The 24,509-nt window shown below is 50.6% G+C and overlaps 3 protein-coding genes across 6 annotated transcripts in view; 2 read left to right on the forward strand and 1 right to left on the reverse strand.

Annotated features, from left to right (window-relative positions):
- Nucleotides 1-1,151: 1,151 nt before the first annotated feature.
- ENOPH1 (enolase-phosphatase 1) lies at nucleotides 1,152-11,042 on the reverse strand. The gene is made up of 6 exons (XM_059826936.1): nucleotides 10,959-11,042; nucleotides 7,209-7,310; nucleotides 6,246-6,448; nucleotides 3,286-3,418; nucleotides 2,880-3,003; nucleotides 1,152-1,772 (listed from the first exon to the last, which is right to left on the reverse strand). The coding sequence occupies exons 1-6, from the start codon at nucleotides 11,040-11,042 to the stop codon at nucleotides 1,633-1,635; spliced, it is 786 nt and encodes a 261-aa protein (XP_059682919.1). The 3' UTR covers nucleotides 1,152-1,632.
- Nucleotides 11,043-11,627: 585 nt separating this feature from the next.
- Nucleotides 11,628-16,344, forward strand: HNRNPDL (heterogeneous nuclear ribonucleoprotein D like). Of its 3 annotated transcripts, XR_009484355.1 has the most exons (9): nucleotides 11,628-11,776; nucleotides 12,499-12,667; nucleotides 12,756-12,917; nucleotides 13,197-13,328; nucleotides 13,446-13,560; nucleotides 14,399-14,566; nucleotides 14,789-14,886; nucleotides 15,269-15,372; nucleotides 16,074-16,344. XR_009484355.1 is itself a non-coding variant. In XM_059826940.1 (8 exons), exons 1-7 carry the CDS (start codon nucleotides 11,688-11,690, stop codon nucleotides 14,857-14,859), a joined length of 906 nt encoding a protein of 301 aa, XP_059682923.1. In that variant the 5' UTR covers nucleotides 11,628-11,687; the 3' UTR covers nucleotides 14,860-14,886; nucleotides 15,269-16,344. The 3 variants fall into 3 exon arrangements, 2 of the variants coding, with proteins under 2 accessions (XP_059682923.1, XP_059682924.1); XM_059826940.1 differs by having other exon boundaries at nucleotides 15,269-16,344; XM_059826941.1 differs by lacking the exon at nucleotides 15,269-15,372.
- Nucleotides 16,345-18,156: 1,812 nt separating this feature from the next.
- HNRNPD (heterogeneous nuclear ribonucleoprotein D) overlaps nucleotides 18,157-24,509 on the forward strand; it is a 10,394-nt gene continuing 4,041 nt past the window's right edge. The window contains exons 1-3 of one of the 2 annotated variants that reach the window (XM_059826749.1): nucleotides 18,157-18,356; nucleotides 22,306-22,474; nucleotides 23,279-23,440. In XM_059826749.1, coding sequence (XP_059682732.1) covers nucleotides 18,166-18,356; nucleotides 22,306-22,474; nucleotides 23,279-23,440 — 522 coding nt within the window. In that variant the 5' untranslated portion in view covers nucleotides 18,157-18,165. The remainder of the gene's footprint in view (nucleotides 18,357-22,305; nucleotides 22,475-23,278; nucleotides 23,441-24,509) is intronic. The other variant, XM_059826748.1, reaches the window with a different exon arrangement.

Below are 24,509 nucleotides of genomic sequence, written 5' to 3' on the forward strand. Positions count from 1 at the left end.
GGTATCCAGACTGGCTGCCTCACAGCCTTACCTGCTACCTTCAGAGTTTTAGAAGGGTAATGATGTGGTTTCCTCCCAAAACGCCTCTCTCTCGCTTGTTCTCTACACAGCAGCCTCCCTCAACAGGGACAGCCGGAGGGGTAGCTGAGCGCTCAGGAAGGCAACACGCGCGTTAGTAGTCCATTTCGGCCGGCCGCAAGGGCAAGCTCAAGCGCAGCCGCGCAGAAATAAGTAGCAAGTGACAGCCACGCACGAACTGCCAGCAGCAGGCAACTGGGGTTTCACGCTGCCTCTGCCTCCACTATTACTAGGTGTAACTCAGCTGTGGCTCTTACTCCTGCACCCCCAGAGCCCCTACTGAAACTGTAAGATGGTCGGGGAGGTCAAGAAATACAGCTTCCTTGGCAGGACAGGGTTGTCTGCCTTAAAGAAAGGACAGGGGAGGGCGAAAGCAGGAAAACAAAGTGTTGTCAGGTTTAAAAAAAAAAAATAGAGATTTGCCTTTAGGTGCTGGGATCACCGGTGGTAGACGGGAATACCGGGATGGAGTGAACACAATGAAAGCAAAGTTGTGTTTTTATTTACTACATTAGGACAAGCTCCCGTGACCATCCGATAGAAACTGGCACAATTTAGGTAGGGTGGGTGAAAAGGTCAGGGTTTTAATTCTCATTAAACGCAGCAGGATGTGTTCCCCAGGAGCAGTCATCGAGGTTTGCTCACAGCTGTCCAGAGCTATGAATGTGTGACAGGGTGACATTGGCTACTGCGATGGAGCTCCACAGTTCAGTGCTAAGGGAGATAACTTCAGAAACGCAGTCAAGCTGACTTCGGCGTTCAGGCAGTTAGATCCCATAGCCCAGCACCATCATGCAGCAGAGAGGTGGGTCCAGAATTTCATTTTTAAAGCTGTATTTATATATACTCTACTGCATTCTGGTAGGCTGGCTGTGTAGCTCTAAGCAGCTTCCATATGCAAGCTGTACTCTTTGTACCTAGACCTGCTGTGGATATAGCCAGGATTTAAGTTGTTCCTGGTCTAAAGAGCTTGCCTGCAGCAAGGGCTGGCTTTTTCTGTGGCAGTCCAAACCTACAGTATTATAGCCCACATTTGGCTTTTTCCTTTGGGCATCCTAACCCCCCCCCCCCCCCCCCCCCAAACTTTGCAAGTTTTGACTTTTAGCCAGCAACCCCATCTGCAGGGAGGAGCTCACGTCCCCTCGTGGTCCCTGGAGGTCCCTCTGGGACACGGGGACATACCCTTGTTTGCGGACTTGTTTCTAAAAATGACGGAGCTCGTGGTGGGGTGTCTCAGCACCAGATTTCAATGGGCGAGTCTGAAGGAAGCATCCCCTGAGCTAATTGCTAGCTGGGAAAGGGGAAGAACAGCAGGGCTCATGGGTGCTGCTGCTCCTCACCCTGTTCCCAGCTCCAGCTGGCTGCTGCAGGCCTCCGCCCTACTGCCCAAGGGACCCCACACCACACTCTCCATCCATACCTGCCTGCACTAGTCGCGGGTCCAAGACATGATGTGGGTTTGGTTTTAAATTCTGATTATGGACAAAATTACCTAACATTACACAAGGACAATTCAGGTGAAGCACAGTCTTTTGTGCGTGCACCACTTTTTCCCTAAGTGGAGGAAGGCAGGAAAAGTTCGGTGAAAGATGAGATGAGGCTGTAATACGACTTCTCATCGTCCGTCAGTCCTGCATTGCCTGGTCTGATCACCACAGCCACGTGAGTATCCGCTTCCTCGGCCGCATTGGCTTCTGAAACAAACAGAGGTGGGGAGAGTAGAGATGAGATGCGCTTACCGACCTCTCCACGTGAGGGTCTTTAAGGCTTGAAGATGCCCCAAAACACTGAAGTGCTTTTAAAGGTTGAGACTGAGAGAGCAGTGTTTGCACGTGGCGCTGCAGGGCTCTAGAGAGGGACCAGCTCCCGGCAGACCTGCTGTGGATGACTGTAGCTGCCACGTAAGGCGAGTGGACGTAAGGCGAGTGGATGGGAGCTGGCTGCCTCGCCATCTCCTCCCCTCTCCCACTCGATGGCTGTCCAAGGCACTGTGCAGGCAGCACGCACCGGCAGCTTGATCCCTATCACGAAGAAGCTGGGCTGTGGCGTTAGCGAGTCCAACACCCCCCCCTTCCCACCAGTAGCCACTTCTCACAAGCTTCCTTCACTCCCCGAGCACAGCAAGAGGCCACAGGAAGACGATACCGGGAAAAGGAGTTAACTGCAAGCTCACAGCAGCTCTGCTGCCAGGGCTGGGGAGGAGGTAAGGGCTAACTCCTGGGGACTGAGCCGGCTTCGACTGAGATCACAACCCAGTGCCATTTCTGCCAGAAAGACGTTTCCAGCAAAGGCAGGAAATTAAATTAGCTTCTCGAGCTTGGTTTTCCAGGCTCAAGTCTTGGCGACCAGAAGCAATGTTTTCCTGCTGCTGAACACAACCTAACAGTAAGCGGCACAAAGAACCAGCCACCGCTCGTGCCATGTAGCAGCACAGCAGACAATCTCTGTTCCCCCGAGCATGGGTCATGAAAACCACTGACCCTGTTTGTAAATGGGGCATCTCAGCGGCTTCAGCAAACACTCCAACCCGCTTTAACGGTCTCCTTGCTCACTGGTGCAAGGGCAGGTTTTTCTACTTGACCTATTTTCCCTCATTGCAGCGCTGCTCACGGATATCCCACTGCTGTGTGAGAGCTTGGATGTGTAAGGAAGGAGCATGGCAGCAGTTAGGGGGGGATGCCACTGAAGCAAGGTGGTCCGCAGCATTTCTGGGGTGCTTGTGACAAGTCAGCAGCACGCGGTTAAAGAGCACCTGCCTCCCTCACGCAGGCAAGAGCCAGCAAGGCTGGCAGGCCACCTACCTCGAGGGACATCTGTCAGGAAGAGGATGTTGTTGGTGGCGCACCCAATACTGGCGGCAATCCTTCTGTAGCTCTCACTTTCTACCTTGGGGCCTATTTTGGTATCAAAGTGGCCATCAAAGAGCTGAAAGAGAAAAGCAAAGGCAGTTGCTGAGTGCCACCTGAAGAGCAGGGCTAAACCTCGCTCCTGAGCAAGATGTCCCCTTTCCTTTCTACCACAGTAACGGGGGGCCGACGCAGCCATGCTAGCGTAGGCAACTGGCTGAGCTTAACGCCCGCGGGTCAAACCCACTGCCCCACCTTCTTGTCCCAGACTCTATTCACGAAGCGTTACGGCAAGGGCAGTTGTGGGAGGGAAGTGCTCTGCAGAGGGAGAAGCTGTAAGGAAGGTGACAAGGTTATCTACCTCTAGGATATCACCTTCTGTAGAGTAGCCGAACAGAAGCTTCTGGGCTTCAATGCTGCCTGAGGAGTAGATATAGACCTTCATCCCCGCTTCCCGCCACTTCCGGATGGCTGGAACCACGTCCTCGAAGATTCTGGAGGAAAACAGGGCAGGAAGTAAGGGCAAACCCAGAGGACACCTTTAGCCAGGCACTGTGACAACTGTCCCAGTAGTTTGCAAGGGGACTTCATTCTTAATTTGCTCAGGGCTTCTGCAACCACGGAGTCTACTTCAGCAGCAGGTGATACATTCTTAGCTCCAGCCAACTGTGCAGCTCATTGACTGCTACGCCGACAGCGGCTCTGATAAGCCGTTTCAGACATTTGGCTGGAGTTCCTCCAGCCCCTTCAATTTGGAGAGGGGAGGAAAGGTTGGGGAAAATGGCATCCCACTGCTTTTCTCTGCGAGGGAGGAATGAATAAGGGGGGGGACGGAAAAGACAGGCTCCTGCATCCCGAGTCCCACTTGCCTTGCAAGCTACAAAGGTTTCCCTGTTGGTAAGAGCTACGGCCGTAAGCTGCATCCCTATGGGGTAAACCCATCCCACAGGTTCAGGCTCTGACCGTGCGTAGGGAGGAGCTGAGAGGAGGTTGCAGCTGCAGGAGCTAAATGAGCGGCACTGTACGACCTGTTCGAAGCCAGACAACAACTCGGGAAAGGAGCGTCCCATAAGGGACTGAGGTCAGAGCTACTCTATTCAGTGACTCGGTCAGGTCATACAGTACTACTCACGGGCCAGATGTGTCCGTGGCATAACTGCACCGCAGAGGGTGACCCAGCGCCCATTCACTAGGCAGCAGCATCCCTCCCCTTATGCTTCTGGCCTTGCAGAGTGCTGGGAAGGCAGGATATCAGTCTAGCAATGGGCTGGGGCCTGACGAGTCTCGAAATGCGAGCTCTGCTTAACTCCCAGGTAGCAGCCGCCCGAAGACAAGCCCAGCAGCGGGGAGCAAAGCTGTCAGAGAGGGAAGGAGGACCAAAGCCAAAGCAACTGCTGCGTAACTGCTATCGGACATGTCTGTTGGTTCCCTCATACCCTTCTCATTTATACCACAAGATCTCTCCAGTGCTGCACTTACATGTATGTAAAAGCTCTTTGTACACAAAGGACGTTTACAAGATGACCCACGTACTGGGGGAAACTGAAGGCTAGAGGATGCTCAAGAGGGACAAAGTGAGCTGGCAATAAGTCCCTCAATAATACATGTGATGGTTGCTAAGGACAGGCCATGAACAGCCTTGGAAGGGCAGGGAAGGGGGTTGAGTTTTATACGGCAGAAGGATGGAGAGAGGAGCTGGAGGAGCCATGATCCCCAGGGAACCGAGTTTTCATCCCAGTCCAAATCGCAGCCTTCCCACCTGCACTGCACAGCTCTGTGTGGCCACCTGGGCCAAGGCCCAAAGGTACTGCCCTGAAAAGAGGAGCTGAGCACCTGAAAGCCTGAAGAAAGAGGACTCCAAACAGAGGCAAAAGGAGGTGCTGGACTGAGTTTTGCAGACTTGTAGCAATCAGCTGGCCCTTTCTTCACCTCCAGTTTCTTGGCCATCTGCTCAGGGCCTTGTTATGTTATGAGTTTTAAAAAAAAGTTCCCTTTTTTTTTTTCATAGTTATTTATTAAATGGCTCTGGTGTTAGCTGGAAATATTTTGAGGTTGTATGGCACCTGCAGAAACTCCCAGCCACCCTCATGTTTTCACATGCTGAGTTCAGTGCCTGGATTTCAGACACTGATGTGCCAGATACAGCTGGGCGAGGGGGAGACTTTAGCGATCTCGCTCCTTAGGTGCTGCCAAGCAGCAAGTCCAGCTCCACGTTTTTTGGGCCTCTATAAGACAATTAGCCCTGTTTTTACAAAGAAAACCAACAGGATGGCTGTCCCTGTCGACTTGCTTTTGGGTTTTGTTGCTTTCTCTGGTGGATGTTTACATTTTTCTGTGAGCACTTTTTCTTCTTCCTCATTTTTCCTTTGGCAAAACACTTTGTGAACTTCAAGGTTTGTTTTACTTCCTTAGGAACTTGAAATGCATAGTTTAACCAAGTATTTCTCAACCTAAATAAGAAGATCAGGCTTAACTCCAGTTGTCCTGACTTACACACCCTTGTGCTGTGGCTGAAACGTAAAGAGGAGCGTGAAGACAAAAAGAAGCGGAAAGGCAGGAAACGCTCAGGTAAGAGACAAAGCAGGAGGAAACAACTGAAAGGACCTCACCCTGCAACCCCGGCTTGTTCAGGCTTGTTCCAAAATGTGAGTGCAATTCAGGGATTAAAAATGCAAGATGGAGAACTGTAAGAAGTTCATACTTGTGCCTCAGTCTCTTGGTTTACCAAGAAATCTCTGTAGAGAAATATTGAGACATTTTCTGAATTTTTATGCAGAAGATAGTTGTCCCAGATGAATGTTCCGCCCATCGTGTGAGCAGAATCACCCCGTGTCTCGTCTCCATTACCTTGTTCTATTTCCCAGACCCCGTCTCCTTTACGGACCCTGCCCGGGTGGCTGGAGAACTGGCCGTTCCCCAGCACGAACCTGCCGATTATTCCTTAAGGAGAAACACTCTCACCCACTTGTCATCTTCCCAGTGGGGACTGAGACAACTTGGTCAGTCCCGAGGTTACTGTAAGCTTTTGGTTCCCTAGATCCAAAGACTAAGCTCAATGGATTTGTGTTTCACTGCATGATCAAGTTTGAAATGAAGTGTCTGCAGTTGGGCCCACGACAGCAGTGCCCTGGCTTAAGCCACAACGGAACATAATCGTGTTGGCTTCTCCACCGAGGTAGCAATCCTATTTGCATTTGTACGTGGGGCTGTTTCCAGGAATAGCTTATGCAGCTATTCTGCTAACAGACATCCAGGAAAGATGCACCCCGTACCTGGACCAGGGAAAGGGGCACACAATTACTCACACACACAACTACTCACTCTCCTTTGACGTGCCCGGTTGCATAGGCTGCCCTCCACATGTGACCCTGCAGCTGCTTCAGTGCTGTGGTCTTCCTGTCCAGAGACATCTGCCAGTGCACGTTGTCTACGACCGCCTGGATGACCCGCTCCAGCTCCTCTTCCCCGCTTCCGCTCTCCAAAGGGATCGGCACAGCCCCGTCCAAGCTGGAGTCCTCCTGAGCCTGGAAATCATCCATGATAAAACGAGGTGAGGGAAGAGGTGGAGCGGTCTCAACATCTCAATTTAGGGAAGCGGTCTAACACCCGCATCAACGCACCTCTGTGCAGGACACAGCTTGAACTGCTCTTCACGTGAATGGTTACAACATCGTTCGGATGCTTTTCTCAATGGGAAATTCAGACTTGCTTGGACTGTACTTTCCAAACCCAACAATTAGCTCTACCGTAGCTGTACTGTAAATACTCTAATGAGAATTATACTTGCTTAAGTATTTAATTACTGAAATTACGGCAAAGAAGCAAATGCATCTGTTGGCTTCAGACAGCCACAGGTCTCAAACTGATGCCGTGTCCCTGTACAAAGGCAGGATACGCTGCCCTGTGCAGGACAAGTACTCTGCCACCCCTCCACACTGCTTCCCAAACAGGCGACCGTAAGCCGCAGGCAGCGGATTCAGCAACAGAAGGGCACAGTGCAGGCACGAAGCTGAAAAGCCGTGGTTCGACGCCCGCTCAGGGGCCGTGAAGACCAAGGCGAGCTGAGGGAAGCAGCTGAGCTGCTGCCTACCAAGCGCCAGCCCTTCCCCGAGCACAACCCCAAGGCTTTGGGTGGGGGAGATCAGCCCGCCGAGGCAACCAGCCTCCATGGGGGGCAAAGAGGGGTATGGGCTCGTGTTGGGTGACTGTGGGAGTCCGAGTGACCTGAAGTCTCAGGCATGCCGTGAAAACCCGGAGAAACACGGTGTAGCTCCGTTACTGAACCTGTTTCCTCAGAAGCCCGACGTCCCGCTGGCACTCCTCCTCCTCCCAGTGAGCGCGCAGATACTCCTTCACGTTGTCTTTGATGTAAGGGAACAAGGTCTCCTGGCAGCACACAAGAAAAAGAGGCAGCTCCTTTAACCTGGCAGAGGTAAGGCTGACGTGCTTTTAAAGCAACCGTTCGCACATGCTGGTGTGCACGGTTATTTTCCCCGCTCGAGCTTCCCCTACAGTACCGCAGCTTGTGAAACTACCTGCCGAGGGTGTCTGCCTGGTCGCAGGCCAGAGCCAACCTTGGGCCAATGCATTTTTTGCACAAATGCTTATATAGGTGCAACTTTTAAATCCCAGGATGGAAAGGTGGGTGATAACTTTTCCTGGGCTTGCCAAAAAAATGTCTCAAATGGCAGACGTGACCCCAAGTTCCCATCAGCTGCGGAGTACAAGGCTGACTGCGTACGTACTTTGAACCGACAAATTATACTCCTCTATTTTTAATGGGGCGTTTGTCCTAACGAAGGTTGTTCTGAAAAAAAAACACATCTCAACTTCTCGCCAGAGCTAGAGGACCTTTTTAAAAAGAAAAGTCTAGTCCAGTGACACTGAGCTCCACAGGACAGTCTTGCAAAGGAAATGGAACGGGGTTAAGGAAAAGTGCCACAGGAGAATTACAAACCTTCCCGGAGATCCCAAGGGCAACCAGAAATAATTACAAATTGCTCTCATTAGTGGTGTTTCACAAGTGAGAAGCCCCAAGCAGCCACTGCAACAGCATCTCTGGATGTGGGAAGAGCCTGAGGACAAGGGGAAGGGCAGGGAGCTCCTTCCTTCGGGTACAGACCCGAGCTTTTCTTAACTAGGAAAAATTTGGGATGGGGAGGAGATGGGAGGAAACTAACCTGAGCTCATCTCTCCTCAAAAAACGGCCAGTGATATTTTTCTCCTCACTGTATGTCACCTTTAACTTGTTACTGAATTAAGAAAACGGTGGTCCTGAGCGCGTGATGTGGTGGCAGAACTGCAGGATTTTCTATTACTCCAATATTGCGTTTTCCACGTCGTAGATTTTAAAAACAATGTAAATTTAGGGGAAAGGAAAAATCTCTTAAATGCCTAGAAAATTACCATAAACTTGTCCAGGGAAATCAACAGCCTTGTAATACCCCCAGTTACTCTCTCATTTCCTTTATTTGCGCTTAGTTGCTTTCAAACTATCTTTTAAATCATGAAGGAAATTAAAGAGTATCCACTGGGAAATGCAACCGACCCGCTGACTGGGTTTAACTTCCCTTACAACTCGGATGTCAAAAGGTCCCAACTGCTTTCCGAAAGCAGTGTTTCATGCTCTTGTGCTGGCAAAGAAAACCTTCCAAAGAGGCTCCGAAAGCGCAGCGTATTCCGTGATTCAGTGGATTTTAAAAGGGTAAAAACCTTGGCCCGTTGGCAAATGCATCAGTCTGTGGTCCAAGAGGGGACACTCGGTGACAGCGGGAGTGGTGGACAGCCAGTGGGACAGACGGTTTCTGGATGTCAGGAGTGATCCCAGGCAATGACGTACTAAGTTTAAAAGGCCGTGAGTTTGTGTGGAAGAAAGACTCCTTGCATCCTGCAAGGAAATACCTCCATCTCCGAAACTTCAGCTTGCAGCAAAAGTTGGCGGCTGCAAACTCTTGAATAGGTTTAACCGGGGCTGTTCCTGAGCTTTTTAACTTCACCCGCTTCTCTTTTATCTTGGCTAGCAGGAGACCCGAGCCTGCCTGTGCACAGCTCCCATCGCTCTGTCCATCTCCCGTGCGTGCTGGGGAGATGGGTGCTATCGCCCCGCCGCACCGCCGGGCTCCTCGGTGACATCCAGCCCCAGATGTGGCTGCCCCAACACAGCTCGGCAGGGTGGAGAAACAGCCGTCGGCAAACGCAGCTCGACAGCCCTCCCAAGCCTTCGCAACTGCTCGCAGCAGCGTTACACCCGGGATAGAAAGGTGGTATTTTTACCGTCAGCAGACACCCACGTAGCACGCTGTAATTAGCGCTTGTAGGATTTCAAGCGACCAGGATCGATTTTCCTCTCAATCCATGCAAACTGCCCCAAAGTTCAGTGACAATGTGCTCTTTTACAGGAGATCTGGCAAATCCCAGGGGACATAGTTTATCAAATTACATCTCTCGCCTGCCATCTACTTTTCTCTGCCAGGGTGGACCCAGCAAAAGAGAAAACTTGGTGACCGCTAACTAGGGGCCACCAAATATTCTCTTTTCTGGTGTCTTTCCTTAATCTACCCATCAACTGGCTCATTCTATTTCCTTACCTTGCATATTCAATAATATTTAAGAAAGGATTAAACAAAATCCTTTAATATTAAGGAATAAAATGCCTGCAGAATCAGCATTTTCAGCAAACTGAGTTTTATTCAGAACCGTAACTCGTTTGGCCTCCCTGCAACAGAAAGACTTTGGGTAGGAAACCGTCTCAGGCGTATCGCACGTCATTTGCACGGCAGCAAAACGGATTCAAGGTGGATATAACCAACTTTGTTGCTCTGTTAGATGTTTAGGAAGAAATCTGAGCTGTTCAAAGTGTTTAAACGGAAAGCTATCGAGGGGAGCGGAGGCTGCTGTAATGCTGTCTAGACCTGAAGTTTCTTCAAGAGCACTGGAAGAACACAGACAGGGAAGATGTAGGACATGTTCATCTGTTAAACTGTGTTAGCAGAAACACCTAGAAAGCCTGGCAAGAGCCTCCACCCCTCCGCGCATCACGTGGGTCACAAAGCACCTTCGTAAACTACCGGCAAAAAAGATCCATAAAAGCTATACCGCCTCATGGAAAAATATAGATTAATTGCGGGAGCAGGGATAATTCCGTTCGGTATCTTAAATACAAGCAAATCGCTCCCTCCCGCGAAGCACACGAGCCCGGTTAGGGACCAAAACCTCTCGGAGACGGAGCGGTTGAGAAACTGCAGATTTTAATAGTGTGTTTAAAGCGTTTGTCCGGATGCGTCTCGCTGGACTCGTGGACTTCCCGGTCTCCTGTCTTCTGCGCCTAAACCAACGTTTTCAGCAACCTAAACCAACGTTTTCAGCAACCTAAACCAACGTTTTCAGCACTCTTAAGCCTTCTCCTAGGCAAGGGAAGCCACTCACGCGTGTTTGCTGTCCGTACAGTCCTCCCCACGCACGCCTGAGGTACAGCTCTCTGTGCCACACATACCGGGGGTCCAGGGCCGGGCCGGGTCCTGTGCATGCTGGAGGAAAGACTTACGGTTCCGGTGGCACCGGAGGCATCCGCTGGTACCACTCTTCCGACGGGACAGGGCAGCGGGAAACCCCCGGAGAGGCTCTCCCCAAAGCCGGGTGAGGTGCTGCGGTCCCCGCAGCAGCAGCCACGCTGGAGGGCTGCCCCGGGCGCACCCAACCGCCCCGTACCCCTGAAAACACACCCGTTTACCGACTGCTCTGGGTCTGAACGCTTCCCCGGTTCCCCGCCCGCAAAAGAGGTGGGCGACCGGTAAACCGAGACGTTATTTCCCGCGAGCGTTATGCAGGAAAGCGCAGGCGACGTGTCACGGGTTTAGGCCTCCGGAGGAGGAGGAGGAGGAGGCCCAGGCCTGCAGCCCCGGGAGAGGCGCTCCCCCCCCGGTACGGCGGCGGCCACCACAGTAACGGCGGAGCCGCCGGAGCCCCCCCCGCCCCCCGGCAGCGCCAGCGGGGCCGCCCGGGGAGGCCGCTGCCGCCCGCCCCGCCGGGTCTCACCTGGACGAAGGCGATGGGGGTGGTGGTGCCCTCGATGTCCAACAGGATAGCGCGCACCTCCGCCGGTACCGGCAGCACGCCCATGGCGGCGGCGGCGGTGGTGGTGGCACGTGGGGCGCACCGGGGGAAGCGCAGCGGCGGCGGCCGCTCCGCCCTGCGGCTGCGCCGGGGGGGGGGGGGGGGGGCCGGACCGGGCCGCCGCAGACGGCGGGAGGTGAGTGCGGCGGCGGGATCCCGCCGGTGGGCTGTGCCCGCCCCGGAGCGCCCGCCCCGCCCCGCCGCCTCCCGAACGGGGCTTCTGGGTTGTGTTACTTTCCCGCCCCCCCCGCTCCTCAGCCGCAGCGCCGGCGCCCGCCTGGCCCAGTCCCCGCCCAGGGCAGCGACCCCCGCCTCGCCCCAGGGCCCGCGGCGGGAAGGGCGCGGGGAGCACGGAGCAGGCGGGGACGGCGGCCGCAGGCCGAGCTTGGGGCCCCGCGGCAGCGCACGGCTGGACCGGCGCCGGGGCCCGGGGGCTGAGGCGGCGGGCGGGTGCTGCAGCCGCGCCGGAAGCCGCCAGGGGCGCTGCGGCGCCGGGCGAGAGGGCGGCGCTGATTGGCTGCCGGCGCGGGTATATAAAGGCGGCGCAGGCGGTGCCCGGATCTCTTCCGCCGCCATTTTCTCCGCCGCGCGGGTCTCCGCTGTCTCCGCCGCTCGCCTGAGCAGTTCCCCCCCCGCCGCTCTCGCCCCGCCATGGAGGACGCGACCGAGATGAGCGGCGGCCCGGAGGAGTTCGCTGAGGGCTCCAAGATCAACGCGAGCAAGAACCAGCAGGACGATGGGTAGGGCCGGGGGGGTCGCGCCTCCATCTCCCTCACCCGCCCTCCTGGGCCGCGCGCGGGGGGGGGGAGGGGGGAAGGGGGGGGCGGCTCGGGCGCGGGGGGGCGGGGCGGGACCTGGAGGGGCGGGGCCTACCACTCCCCGCGCCAATGGCCGCGCCCGCCTTTGTGTCCCGGGCTGGTGACCCAGTTTCCGTGGGGCGGGGAGGGGGGGGGGGGGCTGCCAATTAGGGGGCGTGTCGTCACCGGCAGCCTATGGGGGCGTGCGCGGCTGGCGGGCTCGGGGCGGGGGGGGACGTGCAGACCCGGCCCACGTGTAACGGCGAGGCCGGGCCGGGCCAGCCCCGGCGGCTCCCCCGGTGTTGCCCCGGCGGCTCCCCCGGTGTTGCCCCGGCGGCTCCCCCGGTGTTGCCCCGGCGGCTCCCCCGGTGTTGCCCCGGCGGCTCCCCCGGTGTTGCCCCGGCGGCTCCCCCGGTGTTGCCCCGGCGGCTCCCCCGGTGTTGCCCCGGCGGCTCCCCCGGTGTTGCCCCGGCGGCTCCCCCGGTGTTGCCCCGGCGGCCTGGAGCAGCGTGTGCGGCTGTCGGGCCCTGTAAGCCGAGCCGGGTGGCCGTGGCTTCCTGATCGCCTTTGGCTTGTGGTGGCCACGAGCGGGCTTGCTCCACGCTGTGTGTGTGTGTGTCCCTGCGTGTATTTATGCGAATTCTCGTGTACCTCTTGCGTTTCAGGAAAATGTTTATTGGAGGCCTCAGCTGGGACACCAGCAAGAAAGACTTGACAGAGTACCTCTCTCGGTTTGGCGAGGTCGTGGATTGTACGATTAAAACGGACCCGGTCACTGGGAGGTCGAGGGGGTTTGGCTTCGTGCTCTTCAAGGACGCTGCCAGTGTGGAGAAGGTGGGTGGATTTCCTGTGGATCCGTGGCACAAAGCCTGCCTGTGTCACTGTAGTGATCTGAGACTTTGTTTTCTTGTGTGCCTCTTAGGTGTTGGAACTGAAGGAACACAAACTGGATGGGAAGCTAATAGATCCTAAAAGGGCAAAAGCCCTAAAAGGGAAGGAGCCACCGAAAAAAGTGTTTGTCGGTGGGCTGAGTCCAGATACATCGGAAGAACAGATTAAGGAGTACTTTGGCGCTTTTGGCGAGGTATAGTATAATGGCATATACAAACAGCTCTGGTTTTCAAGTGCAGCGTTACCTCTATCTTAAGACAGATGAATTTGTGAGGAGAGAGCTGGCTCAGGCTTACATAAAACTAGGGATAGTTGAAAGTATATGCATGTTAATGATTCCATAGTGGTGTGATGGGCTGATTTATAGCTGTCAAAAGCAGTTGGCGTAGACATTGGACTGCCGAATGGTTCTGGTAGCAGAAAAAGTTGCTTACAGATTCTGTGTATTACTGATAGGTACTTTTGATTGCAGATTGAAAACATTGAGCTTCCCATGGACACAAAGACGAATGAAAGGAGGGGCTTCTGTTTTATCACGTATACAGACGAAGAGCCAGTAAAGAAGTTACTAGAAAGCAGATACCATCAAATTGGTTCGGGCAAGGTATGGAAGCTCTTGTTCTTAGCATGTGAAATAGACCACCTCTGTAGGCTTACCTGAAAGCACCTCACAAAATGGTCTTGAGATTCTTGATGAGTTAAAGAATTTCTGTCTTTACAGTGTGAGATTAAAGTAGCACAGCCCAAAGAGGTATACAGGCAACAGCAGCAGCAGCAGAAAGGAGGAAAAAGCAATGCAGCTGGTGGACGAGGAGGTGGAAGGGGGCGTGGACGGGGTGAGTGTTTTGGATGTTGAAATGAATGTAAATGCTTAAGTGTCTGTACCAAACACTAAGGTAGATATTCCAGGTTTCAGGCAGGTCTCATGTTGAAATTGAGTGGGGAAAGTAGCCTGGTAGTAAATGGTATTTTGGTGGTTGTGATTGCTTGTGGAAACTTAAGAATCTCTTCTTGCTCTCAAGTGGTGAAGTGGGAAGCTGGATGTAGGGTACCTTTGTATACCCACAGTTGACAGCATAGCTAAATGGATAACTGCGTTATCCGTTCAGGTGAGGGGGTACACTGTTAGTTGGCTCATGGCTGAGGAGAAACCATGAGCTGTTTGCTGAAGAGAAGGACAACCACTTTGCTACACCTTGCAAACAGATGAGAAGCTATCAGCTGTTACGTTACAGGTTAATGCATCTCGGTCTTAAAAAGTCAAGCAGGCACAACCAACACGATGCAGTAAGGCTGATCCTGTGGTATAACTTGGTGTTCAGGCAGTTAATGATCCAAAACAGAAGTCAAAGGAAAACAGCAGGAGCTGCTGTAGTGCGTGCCTTCAGTGTTGCATTGTTTTGTCTTCCCAGCTGTTTTATGAGCAGGGCTACCTGCTGTCTTTCTGTAACGTTGTGGGTGATAAGATCTTACGGCCCATCTCTCGTATCCAAATGAGATGCCTCAATTCTTTTTGAGAAAATTTATTTTTCTTGGGTTCTTGGAAAAGTAAGAGGATTCTTCCAGGTAATAGTTCTGGCCTAGAAAGATTGCCGTAGAAAGTTAGATGAAGTGGCATGAGAGAGGAGTAAAATAGTAAGTTCTGTAACTTACGAATGCTATACTTGGTTTCAGGTCAGGGACAAAACTGGAATCAAGGATTTAATAATTACTATGATCAAGGATATGGGAACTACAATAGCGCTTATAGTGATCAAAGCTACAGTGGCTATGGAGGATATGACTACTCTGGGTACAACTATCCCAATTACGGATATGGGCCGGGATACACAGATTACAGTGGTAAGTGGTTTTGATCTCTTTCTGGATAACACTAGCATGCATCTTTAAACAGGGGCCTCTTTTAATAACTTGTTCTGTAACACCTCTTACTCATAACGCATGGCTTTAAAGAGTAGCCCTGTTGGTGTACTGTATGGGAACAGTCTCCTTCAGAGCATCGGATGTTAATCTTAATGCTTCTGGGTTGGTGTTTTGTTTTTTTCCCCCCCATGTTGCCTACAGGTCAACAAAGCACATACGGAAAGGCATCCCGTGGTGGCGGCAATCACCAAAACAACTACCAGCCGTACTAAAGCAGTACCTAGTACTTGAGGAAACAGGTGTGTACATGAGTGCAAGGTCCACTCTGAGTATTGTCTAATCTAATTTAAAGATCAATAGACAAATGAAGAGTAAAACCTTGCGTAGCATGACTTTTCCTTTAATTAAGCTTTTGTTAACTTAAAAAATACTTTTTTTTAAAACCAGCTTTGCCTACACTGTCTATAGATCTTTAACTTTGTAAAAATGTCACTTTATCTTCTTTAGTACTTCAGAAAAACATAAGAGTTTTTCTGTTTTGCGTTGTGTACCAGGTGGTCTAGAGGAATAATTAAACTTATTAGAAGTATTAACAGGTAAAGTACTGAAATGGGTACAACTTAAGGAAAACAAGAATGTTGTCTTCTAACTCTGACATTATACCTTGTTTGTACCCGCCAGCGGGAACTTCATTGCAGGCCGTGTGTCACCCTGACCACGTCTATCTCTGGGGTCGCACGTTGCAGGCAGAGCGCAAGGCATACACCAGAAAACGCTGTCCTGTGGTATGGTCTCTTCCAACTTCATGTACCAGCGTAAAGATTAAAGTGGAAAACTTCAGACTTTGGCTTCTTTTTTTAATCTTTTTGGAGATTAAGTGTCTTTAACTTAAATGGTTTTTTACAGGAGTTAAAGTACATAAATGCCTTTACAGCTTAATCATTTGGTCTTCTGTTTAGTGTTGTATTTCAATTGTGGAACCTCATTTTAAGTGTGCATTCTTTAAGATTTAATGCTTGCTTTTTTCTTTTTATAGCTAATAGTGAAATCTGCAAACCAAAACGAACTTTTAAATCTGGAAAAACATTAAAGATCATATGCACGTGGACTGTTTGAACTAAATCGACCTGACTTGTGTTTGCACAGCAGTCGTTTAGACGGATAAACAAATAATCAGAAACCCTTTTGGCAGTGTTTCCAGTGGTAAAAAAAAAAAAAAAACTGATCCAGAGCCTGATTAATAGTCTAAATCGGATGCGTGTTGTTCTGGAACAGCTTCCTAAATGGGCTGAATGGCTATATTTGGGAAGATAAATTACTGACAGGTAACAAAACCCCTTGTGTTACCTTAGTAAATATGCATATGATCTTTAACAGTGAAGAAAGGAATATATAGAAGACTTAAAGCAGTTCATGAAAATGGACCTTTTAACAATTCTTGTAGTAACTTGCACAGATCTGACATACATTTTGTCTTGATTTTTAGGTAGAGATACTGCAACAAAGCCATCTTGCAGCGCATCGTGAGTGAATGGAGGGTGGTCTTCGTGAGAGGAAATGACTATTTTGTAAAAGACTTTTAGTGTACGACACAACTGTGTCCAACTGTACATAGCGGCCGACTAGTTTTCTTTATATGGTTTTTACTTTCTTTTTGCCATTCATGTTATGACACAATGTGGACTTGTGTTTATACAAACTTTATTTGTATAATTTCATGTTAAAGGATTCTCTAATAAATGCTTACTTAAGAGAACGTGTAGTCTTGCTGTTGGCTGTCAGCTTACAGTGGTGTAACTATACTTTTACTTACCTCTTTCTGGAGATCATAAATGGCTCAAGACAAGGTTATGGTGTATTCGGGTCAGTACAACCCACTCCTTTTCTCGACCTCTCTTAAGCCAGCGCTATAGTGCCCTGAGTTAGCATCACCGTGGAAGACAGTTGTGCAGAGCTGTCTCCTGCCAGCTGCAGGAAAGAGGAGAGAGTGTCTGTGGCACAGTGCTGCCAGTTTTGTATATCTCAAGGGAGGGGGTCTACAACTACAGCAGCACCTTTTTTTATGCTGATGGCTCAGCACTGCCTGAGGGCTTGGAGGGCAAGACCTGTATCGTCTTTCAAGTTTTTCAAGCACTTAGGTTCTCAAAGCTATAGCCTGATTATTTCCCTAGAGCAACTGCTCCCTGTCTGTTCCAGTTCCAAGCAGGAGATGACAAGATCCTGAACTTCAGGGTCAGCAACTGATTCCTGCACAAGTTGGGATCTGTTGCTTTGAGTTAGATCCTGTACTGGACTCTTCTCAACTGGATCAGAAAACAGGTTTCCCATCTAGCTTATAGTAGCAAGCACCATAACAAAAGCCTGAATGAATGATTGCTGAAGAAGGGAAACTGCTTTAACCAGCAGGTTGTTTTCTGAATAGGAGAACAGCTGGGATGGGTGAGCACACACACTCTGCCTGAGGCTGAAGGATTGCAGTAATCTCCATTAAGTTTGTTTTTATTTTCTCAGCACAAGTGTCCAGTCATGCGTCAAAAATAAACCTTGCTTGTTAGAGGCGTAAAGTGAAATGCGAGTAGCTAACTCACAGGGGAGACTGGTCTTGCGAGCTTTTAAAGGGAGTAGTCTGGGTAGAGGTTTCTCTAAAAATCTCCATAATTTCAGTGTTTATTTCTCCCTTGGCCAGCTGGGTGTTTTATTTTCTTCTCCTCCTGCCCTACAGAAGAGCCGCATACCATAACTGCTCTGGGTTAAGCAGTTGCTGGGAGGTTCCTGGCAGCAGCGAGGATGGATGAGAGAAGACTCGCTGGCATCGCAAGCCAAAGGCCCGGCCCGTGGTGGCGGGGAGGAGGCACGGGGGTACGTGGCTCGACTCCCACCTTCTCCGGTACAGAAGCTGTCCCCGCGGCCGTGCCCCCGGTGCACGATACGGCTTCGCTTCCGCCGTTAGAACGGGGCTCTGCCGTGACGCTCGTTCATACACAAAACCCCCACCTGTCTCAGGGGCAAGTTTTTACTTCAACCTGTAGCAATTTATGGTTTACATTTAAAAGCAACTTCTTTTTTTGTGGTAAAAGCTTCGCTCCCTTCAGGCAGGGGATGCTCCACCGGCTGTGAGGCGCCCAGGAGCCGGGGGTAGGCCGGCTAGGGTCCCCGTGAGGCCCGGAGAGCCGCGCCGGGCGGGTGCCCGGCAGCTGCCGCTTGGAGAGCGGCCCGCCCGGCCTCACGACGAGCCGCCGCTCCTCCCGTGCCCGGCTCCGCCGCTCGCAGCCGAAAAACCGGGCCCGAGGCGCGGCGCGGCGCCTACGGGCAACGGCCACCAACCGCCGGCCCCGCAGGCGGCGCACCCCCCGCGCCGTCTCCCCGGGAGGAGGTGTCACGTGACCGCGCCCGCCGCGCTCCTTCCGTCCGCCATTTTAGGTTGGGTCGGTGGCGGCGCCATTAAAAAAAAGCGAGCGAAAGGAGGAGGGCTCGGTGCGCTCGTACCGTTGCCGGGAGCGGGGCCGGGGCCTCGGTGGGGAAGCGGTAGCGGGGGCGGCCGGCCGGCGCGGGTCAGCCGCAGCGGCGGCGGCGGCGCCATGTCGGAGCAGCAGTTCGCCATGGACTCGGCGGCGGCGGGCGCCGGAGGCAGCTCGGCAGAGCCGGCGGAGCAGCCTGAGGGGCTGGCGGGGGCTGGGGCGGGGGGCGCCGACGGGGGAGGCGGCGGCGGCGGCGGGATCGAGTCGGAGGGAGCCAAGATCGACGCTAGCAAGAACGAGGAGGACGAGGGGTGAGCGGCGCGGGCGCCCCGCGGCTTTTGTCTCCTTAACGGCGTCCTGCCGGGGCGGGCGGCGGGGCCCGGCGCCCCTTGGCTCGGCCTGGCCCGGCGCGGCCCCGCTTGCTGCCCTGTTTGTTTACTTGGCGCCGCGGCGACGTCACGTACCGGGCCGGGCCGGCGGGGGCGGGTCGCCGGCGGGGCTCGGGCGGGCGGTGCCGCTCGGGCACCTCCGCCTTCCTGTTTGCCGGGAGCCGCGGGGCGTGAGGAGAGGGGGAGAGAGCCCCGCGGCGCGACGGTGACCGGGGGGAGAGGGCCCGCGCTGCGGCAACGGCGGCGAGGGACGGGCCGCTGCTCGCCCCGGAGCGGAGCGGCTCGGGCGGTAGCTGGTGGCTCGTCTGGAGGTTGCAAACCTGAAGGCGAGCCGGGGGCCCGGTCTGCTCTTGGAAAGCGCAGCCGGGTGGGCAGCTGGTTTGCTCTTCGGTATTGGAGGGAGCCGGGGGCGATACCGTGCTGTGGGTCGGTTTCGAAGTTAGCGGGAGCAGCGCTGTCAGGGAGTTCCAAATGTTGCTGGGGGAAAGTGTCATGTCCCTGTCACCCCAAATCCCACAGCAGTTGGCGGTGACAGGTCCCGAGGTGTACATCTGGTGTGATGTGTGCCAAACCACAAACTCCTTTTTTTCTTTTCTTTGAGGCTGTCTTTTCTAAAAGTTAACGTGCGGTACGTGTGTTAAGGACTGTAACGCAGTGTAGCTGAATGCTCAGGTTGCAGTCGCTTAGTATTGCGCTATGTGGCAAAGATAAACGGTGTATCAGTGAGAAGCATGAGACACCTTGACTTCTTCCCACCCTAAACCATTTTGCTTCCTCTCATGAAACTTGCTGCGGGGAAGATTGCTTTATGTGACAGCTTAAGAACAAAGACGGCTTTTAATCTTCTAAGGGGCTCTGCCTGATGCTTGGCATGGCACGGTGTCGCTTTCATATAGCAGGTGAAATTCACGTCTAATCAATCCAGTTACAGGACAGGCTGCTGCTGTATGCTGTCCCGTGTCAGGCTGATGAGAAACTGCAGGTCTGGTTTTGATCAAGGCAGAAAAAAAGCTGGATAAAGGAACACTAGCTACTGCGTCCTGTAGAGACTTGCTGCAAAACCTTCCCGAGTGTCTTCCTCCCTCTGTAATAACCTGGGATGTTACTGAAAGCAGAGAGAGAGAGAGAGAGAGAACAGGAACCCTTTTTGAGTGTTTTGCTAGGGTTAGTGAAAACTTAGAATGCTTCTGTTACTTCTCACCTGTTCTTAATGGCTTTAAGTACCTTTGCAGTTTGCCTATTTGTTTTACTTTTTGCCCTTGAATACGCACCTATTAAAGGGTTTTCATGCAGAAACCCGTCTTCTTTTGAGTCAACACCGCCTGGAAAAAGCTGTCACTGAACCGTGCAGCGACACTGGGCACAGTGGTTACGTGTAGCATACGTCGACTGGTAGTTTAGTTCAATTGTTTTGTTGACCTGTCAGTTCTTATGGGTAATGCTGTCCAGGAAACCAAGTGTTTTGACAGCTCTCTTCGTAATAGAGGGAAAACAGCACATTTTTGGTAGCCACTGGATGCGGGTACATCGGTGTTTCCTTTGCATTAGGAATTAGAGACAGTGTCTTCAGGAAACAACAGTGCATGCGTTCTCGTACACTCAGTGAGAACTCCTCGGTGAGAACTGTAGACTTGAGAAATCCACATGTTGGCAACTGCCAGGCAACTTCCTGACTAGCCTGTTGGAGGAAGGCCAGAGTCGCTCGTCGTGGTGATGTCTGCGCTCTGTTTAGCTAAGTCTGACATTTGAAAGCTTTCCTGGTATGCTTCTGGTAACTTATTTTGGAGAACTGTATGTGCTGATGTGACTTACACCAGCCAAACTGTGGTTTGGGAAATGTACATCTTTTACAAGCTTTTGACAGCACTGTGACATTGCACCTAAATTGATTGTTGTGCTCACGTTTGTGTTGTAGCCTTGATCTGAGCTGGGTTTTGCAGTGGAGCAGTAGTTTGTCAACTTCTCTAGTGGCAAGCTGAAGCAGTCGTGTTTTGCTGCTCTGTAACTGGACTCACAGATGCAGTTATTGCATGGTGGGAAGAAAATCCTTCACAGGGCTGTCAGTTGCAAACTCGTGTTCATCATCTGTTATGTGCTTAGTGGTATAAAGCAGGGTTCTGTGTGTTAATGTTGATTGTTAGTAATTATAAAACAGGCTTTGTATGTTAATGGTTTGTGGATAACTGTAAAACAGGTGTTTCGTATGTCAGGTAGTAAGTGTACTTTTGGTAGTAAATGCTAGAGTATCACTGTCCCCCATGTGTCAGAAATATGATGCTGCATCCTCTCTCTGTGTTCTGTTTTGCTGCTTAAAAAAAGGCACATAACAAGCAAAAAAGAACTTTAGTGATGGATGAGCCCAAGGACACAAAGCATCCTTTGAATTACTCTCCGTACTGGTATGAGGCTGCTGGTTACCGGTGTGGACCATTTTTTTCATACTGGTCCCGAAGACAATAAGATGTCACACTAGAAAGGGCTTTTGGTGCTTTATTGAAGAGAGATCTGGAAGTAATGGGAAAAGTCGATAAAGGGATGGGGAATCGGTGCTCCTGTTCATAGACTTCAAGACTTTTTATAGAACATCTGAAGCTCCTGAACCGCCTCATCTGTATGGAGGTTGGATATGTTTGTTAGAAGCTGAATGCTCTTGTTAATTCTGTAAGAGCACAGCTAATTCAACAGAGTTAGTTCACATGAGCACCTTTTGATTTGAGAGAGTTTGACTTGTGGACGTACAACGCGATTGTACACAATTGGCAGAAATATTTTGATGTGTGTGGAAAGTTGGAGGACTTGGAAACGTGCTACAGTGTTTTTTCAGGTTTCTGATAACTGTGTGTGATTGTGGAATAAGTTGGTACAGTGAAAATGGCGAAAGCTTTGTAGAAAGCGTTTTTATAGATCATAATGGATCATACTTTTTGTTTTGAGGCCGCTGTAAAATCTTCTTTAACAGTATTAAGGAGATCATCTCAGATCAGATCCTCTTTTGAATTGGTGCATAAGCCCTGTGCCTAGTAACTAGGAATGTTTCATTTGTGTGCATATCGGCTTGATTTTTAGTTGATGCAAATCATGAAGTGTTTCCTCTCGAGACACAGCGGTTCTTGATTTTTTTTTTTTTTGGTGGCTTATTAATGTGATGGGATGGTCATGATTTGATTCCAAGCTTCCAGCGTGCTCTTGGAAATACAAGTCATGATCAGAGTTAATCTGCTGTACACGTTTGCCCAGCAGCACTGGTCCTGTAGGTAGTATATTGGGAAGATGTTCTCGTGATTGCATTGGATTATGCCAGGTGTTTATGTCATATTTTTGGGAGGAAAGATAAGTTTTGACCATCCAATACTTGGCTTTTTTACTGCTTTCTGGGGAAGGGGACTTGACTAAACTTTCTTTATTTGTTTTAGTTTACTAATATTGGCATGTGTCCAGTCCAGACTAGTACATAAACGCTTCTGTTTAACTGCGCTGCCTTATAAATCTATTCTGCCTGTGTTTGTTTCATAAGCAGTTGTGTGGAGGCTCTGCAGATAACTAAATGGAATTAAATTAAGCCTGTGGTGGGTCAGTAGCGGTGGGGATGCGAGGAAGCAGTAAATGACCCTTTGTCACTCATTTTATTTTCTTGGGATAGCAGAGTTAGCAACTGCAGCAGAAGATGGTACAAAACTTTTGTGTACATGTAAGTCTTTATCTAATCTGGCCAGGATCATTTAAGCAAGTTCTCAAAAAGTGCAGGCCTGTATGTGTAGTGTCACTGATAAAATTCTGCTATTCCTTACGTTAGGTAACTGAGCTCATAAAGCTTGACAGTACAGGATTTTGGGTAAGAGACATTAACAGATTAACCATCTTGTCTTAACAGGAAAATGTTTATCGGCGGCCTTAGCTGGGACACTACGAAGAAGGATCTGAAGGACTATTTCTCTAAATTTGGTGAAGTCGTAGACTGCACTCTGAAGTTAGATCCCATCACTGGCCGGTCGAGAGGCTTCGGCTTTGTACTCTTCAAAGAATCGGAGAGCGTAGATAAGGTAGTATTAACGTAATGAAACAACATGCTCAATTTTAGGTAGCAAAGATACAACACTCAGATGATTGTATGCATAGTTGTTTGTACGTGATCTGTTAAAGATTTATTCTGGGATACAATATATTGTAAGATGCTTATTGAAATGTTTTTTTCCTAAACCGCCTTACTTGTGATGCAGTGGCCAGGACCAGCAGTGATTCCCAAGTATGGCTTTGGGTACTTACGGGGGAGTGTACTGCAAGCCACTGGACTTGAGCACTTTAAAAATACCGTATGTAAATGTCTGCTGCCTACTACTGTGAAAGCAGTAATTTACAAACAACTTTGCATTCCAGAGCTGCAACGTGAACCCCTAGAGTAGAGCCAGTGGCTTTGGTAGATTTGGGCTTTATCCAAGCAAAAATTGGCTGTTAACCTTTCTAAACTGCTGTTGACACAGCACACTGAAAAGTTTTCACCTTCATTGACCTTTGGTGATATCTAAAGTACAGATTCTTTACTTTGTGAGGTTTGAGGATGGGGTTGTACAGTACTTCCTGAGAAATGTTATGCTCTTACTTCCCACTGATAGGTGGCTCCAGGTGACTCTTGAAAGGCTTTGTCAGAACTGTCTGTGTCCAGGGATAGTGATCAAAATCATGGAACTGTTCGGTTTTGCACAACAAATTATTGCTGTAATCAAAGTATTGAAATTGAGGTGATAGCTTTAACAAAATCTGAGTGTAAAATAACTGGGCCTTGCTCAAAACATCAGTAAAATATTTAGCTTGAACTGCAAGTAAGATCGTGTTTTAATTTTCCACAGGTCATGGACCAGAAGGAACACAAGCTGAATGGAAAGGTCATTGATCCAAAAAGAGCTAAAGCCATGAAAACAAAAGAACCCGTTAAAAAGATTTTTGTTGGGGGCTTATCTCCAGACACGCCTGAGGAGAAAATAAGGGAATATTTTGGAGGTTTTGGTGAGGTACGTGGTGAAATATAAACTGCTTATACTTGCAGAACTTGTTGTGTCTTCACAAATTTAGTAATAAAAAGCAGCCCCCAAATGCAACTTGCACGGATGCTACTGTCAGCTTAATGGCCAATGCAGTTCCACGTGTCTTAGTAGTCAGAATTTTAATGATAAGGGTATTAATTACAGGCTTTGAGTTGCATCAGCTGGGTTAATGGAAGGAGAAGCTGGGCTAAGTCAGAGACTCCAGAACTGATCCATGGGATGTGTGACAGCCTTGCCTGGGACAGGCACAGGAAGGCAATGCTTTTGAGCATGCTGCTTTGGTCACTCGGGTGAGATGCTCTTCAGCCACCCCAGCTGGTCTGCTGTGGCACAGATTCAGACAGTTTGCCTAAATTCTGTGCAACTGTGTAGTCTCTGTCTCTCTCTGTCCCCAGTTTTTTGGTGGTGCGCATGAACAAAATATAACTGCAGTCCTTAAAAGCTGGCCTTGTATGGGCTTGGTACGGCTGCTGCCTCCCTGGTAGTTCTCGGACGTTGCCAGCATCAGGTCGTGACAACTCTGTTGTCAGCAAGTTCTGTTGTCAAATACCTGCCATCTCACTTCCTTACAGACAGCGCACTCTGGACTGTAGACCCTAACTACTGCTTGCCTAGGCTGAAGCCTCGTGTGCCATATGTAAGGAGAACTTTACTCTGTGTTTGTAGTCAGGTGTAAAATTTGTCCCGTTTAACATACAATTTTAGCAGCGTTGGGGATGAACAGAACTATGCACTTGCACAAAGCTACATCTTTTTTGTATGAGACTTGAAGATTTAGGTCTGCTCAAGGTTTGAAACATCTGGTTAACTCAGTCTTAACTGAGCTAAAACTGAAAGTCAAACTGAGACTATTTATCCAGCACAACTAAAATACTCTTTCTGCACCGTATTCTGTATGAGTTCCTGAATGGGCAAATGATACTATGAGATAGAGGAAAAAAATCTTTTACACAATTGCAAACACTATTTCTAGTGAAGGTGATGTTGGTGATGGTTTATAGTGATGTAAAGCCCTACAAAGGAGAGACGTTATCGT

Source organism: Gavia stellata, chromosome 19, assembly GCF_030936135.1.
Source record: "Gavia stellata isolate bGavSte3 chromosome 19, bGavSte3.hap2, whole genome shotgun sequence".
Lineage (NCBI taxonomy): Eukaryota > Metazoa > Chordata > Aves > Gaviiformes > Gaviidae > Gavia > Gavia stellata.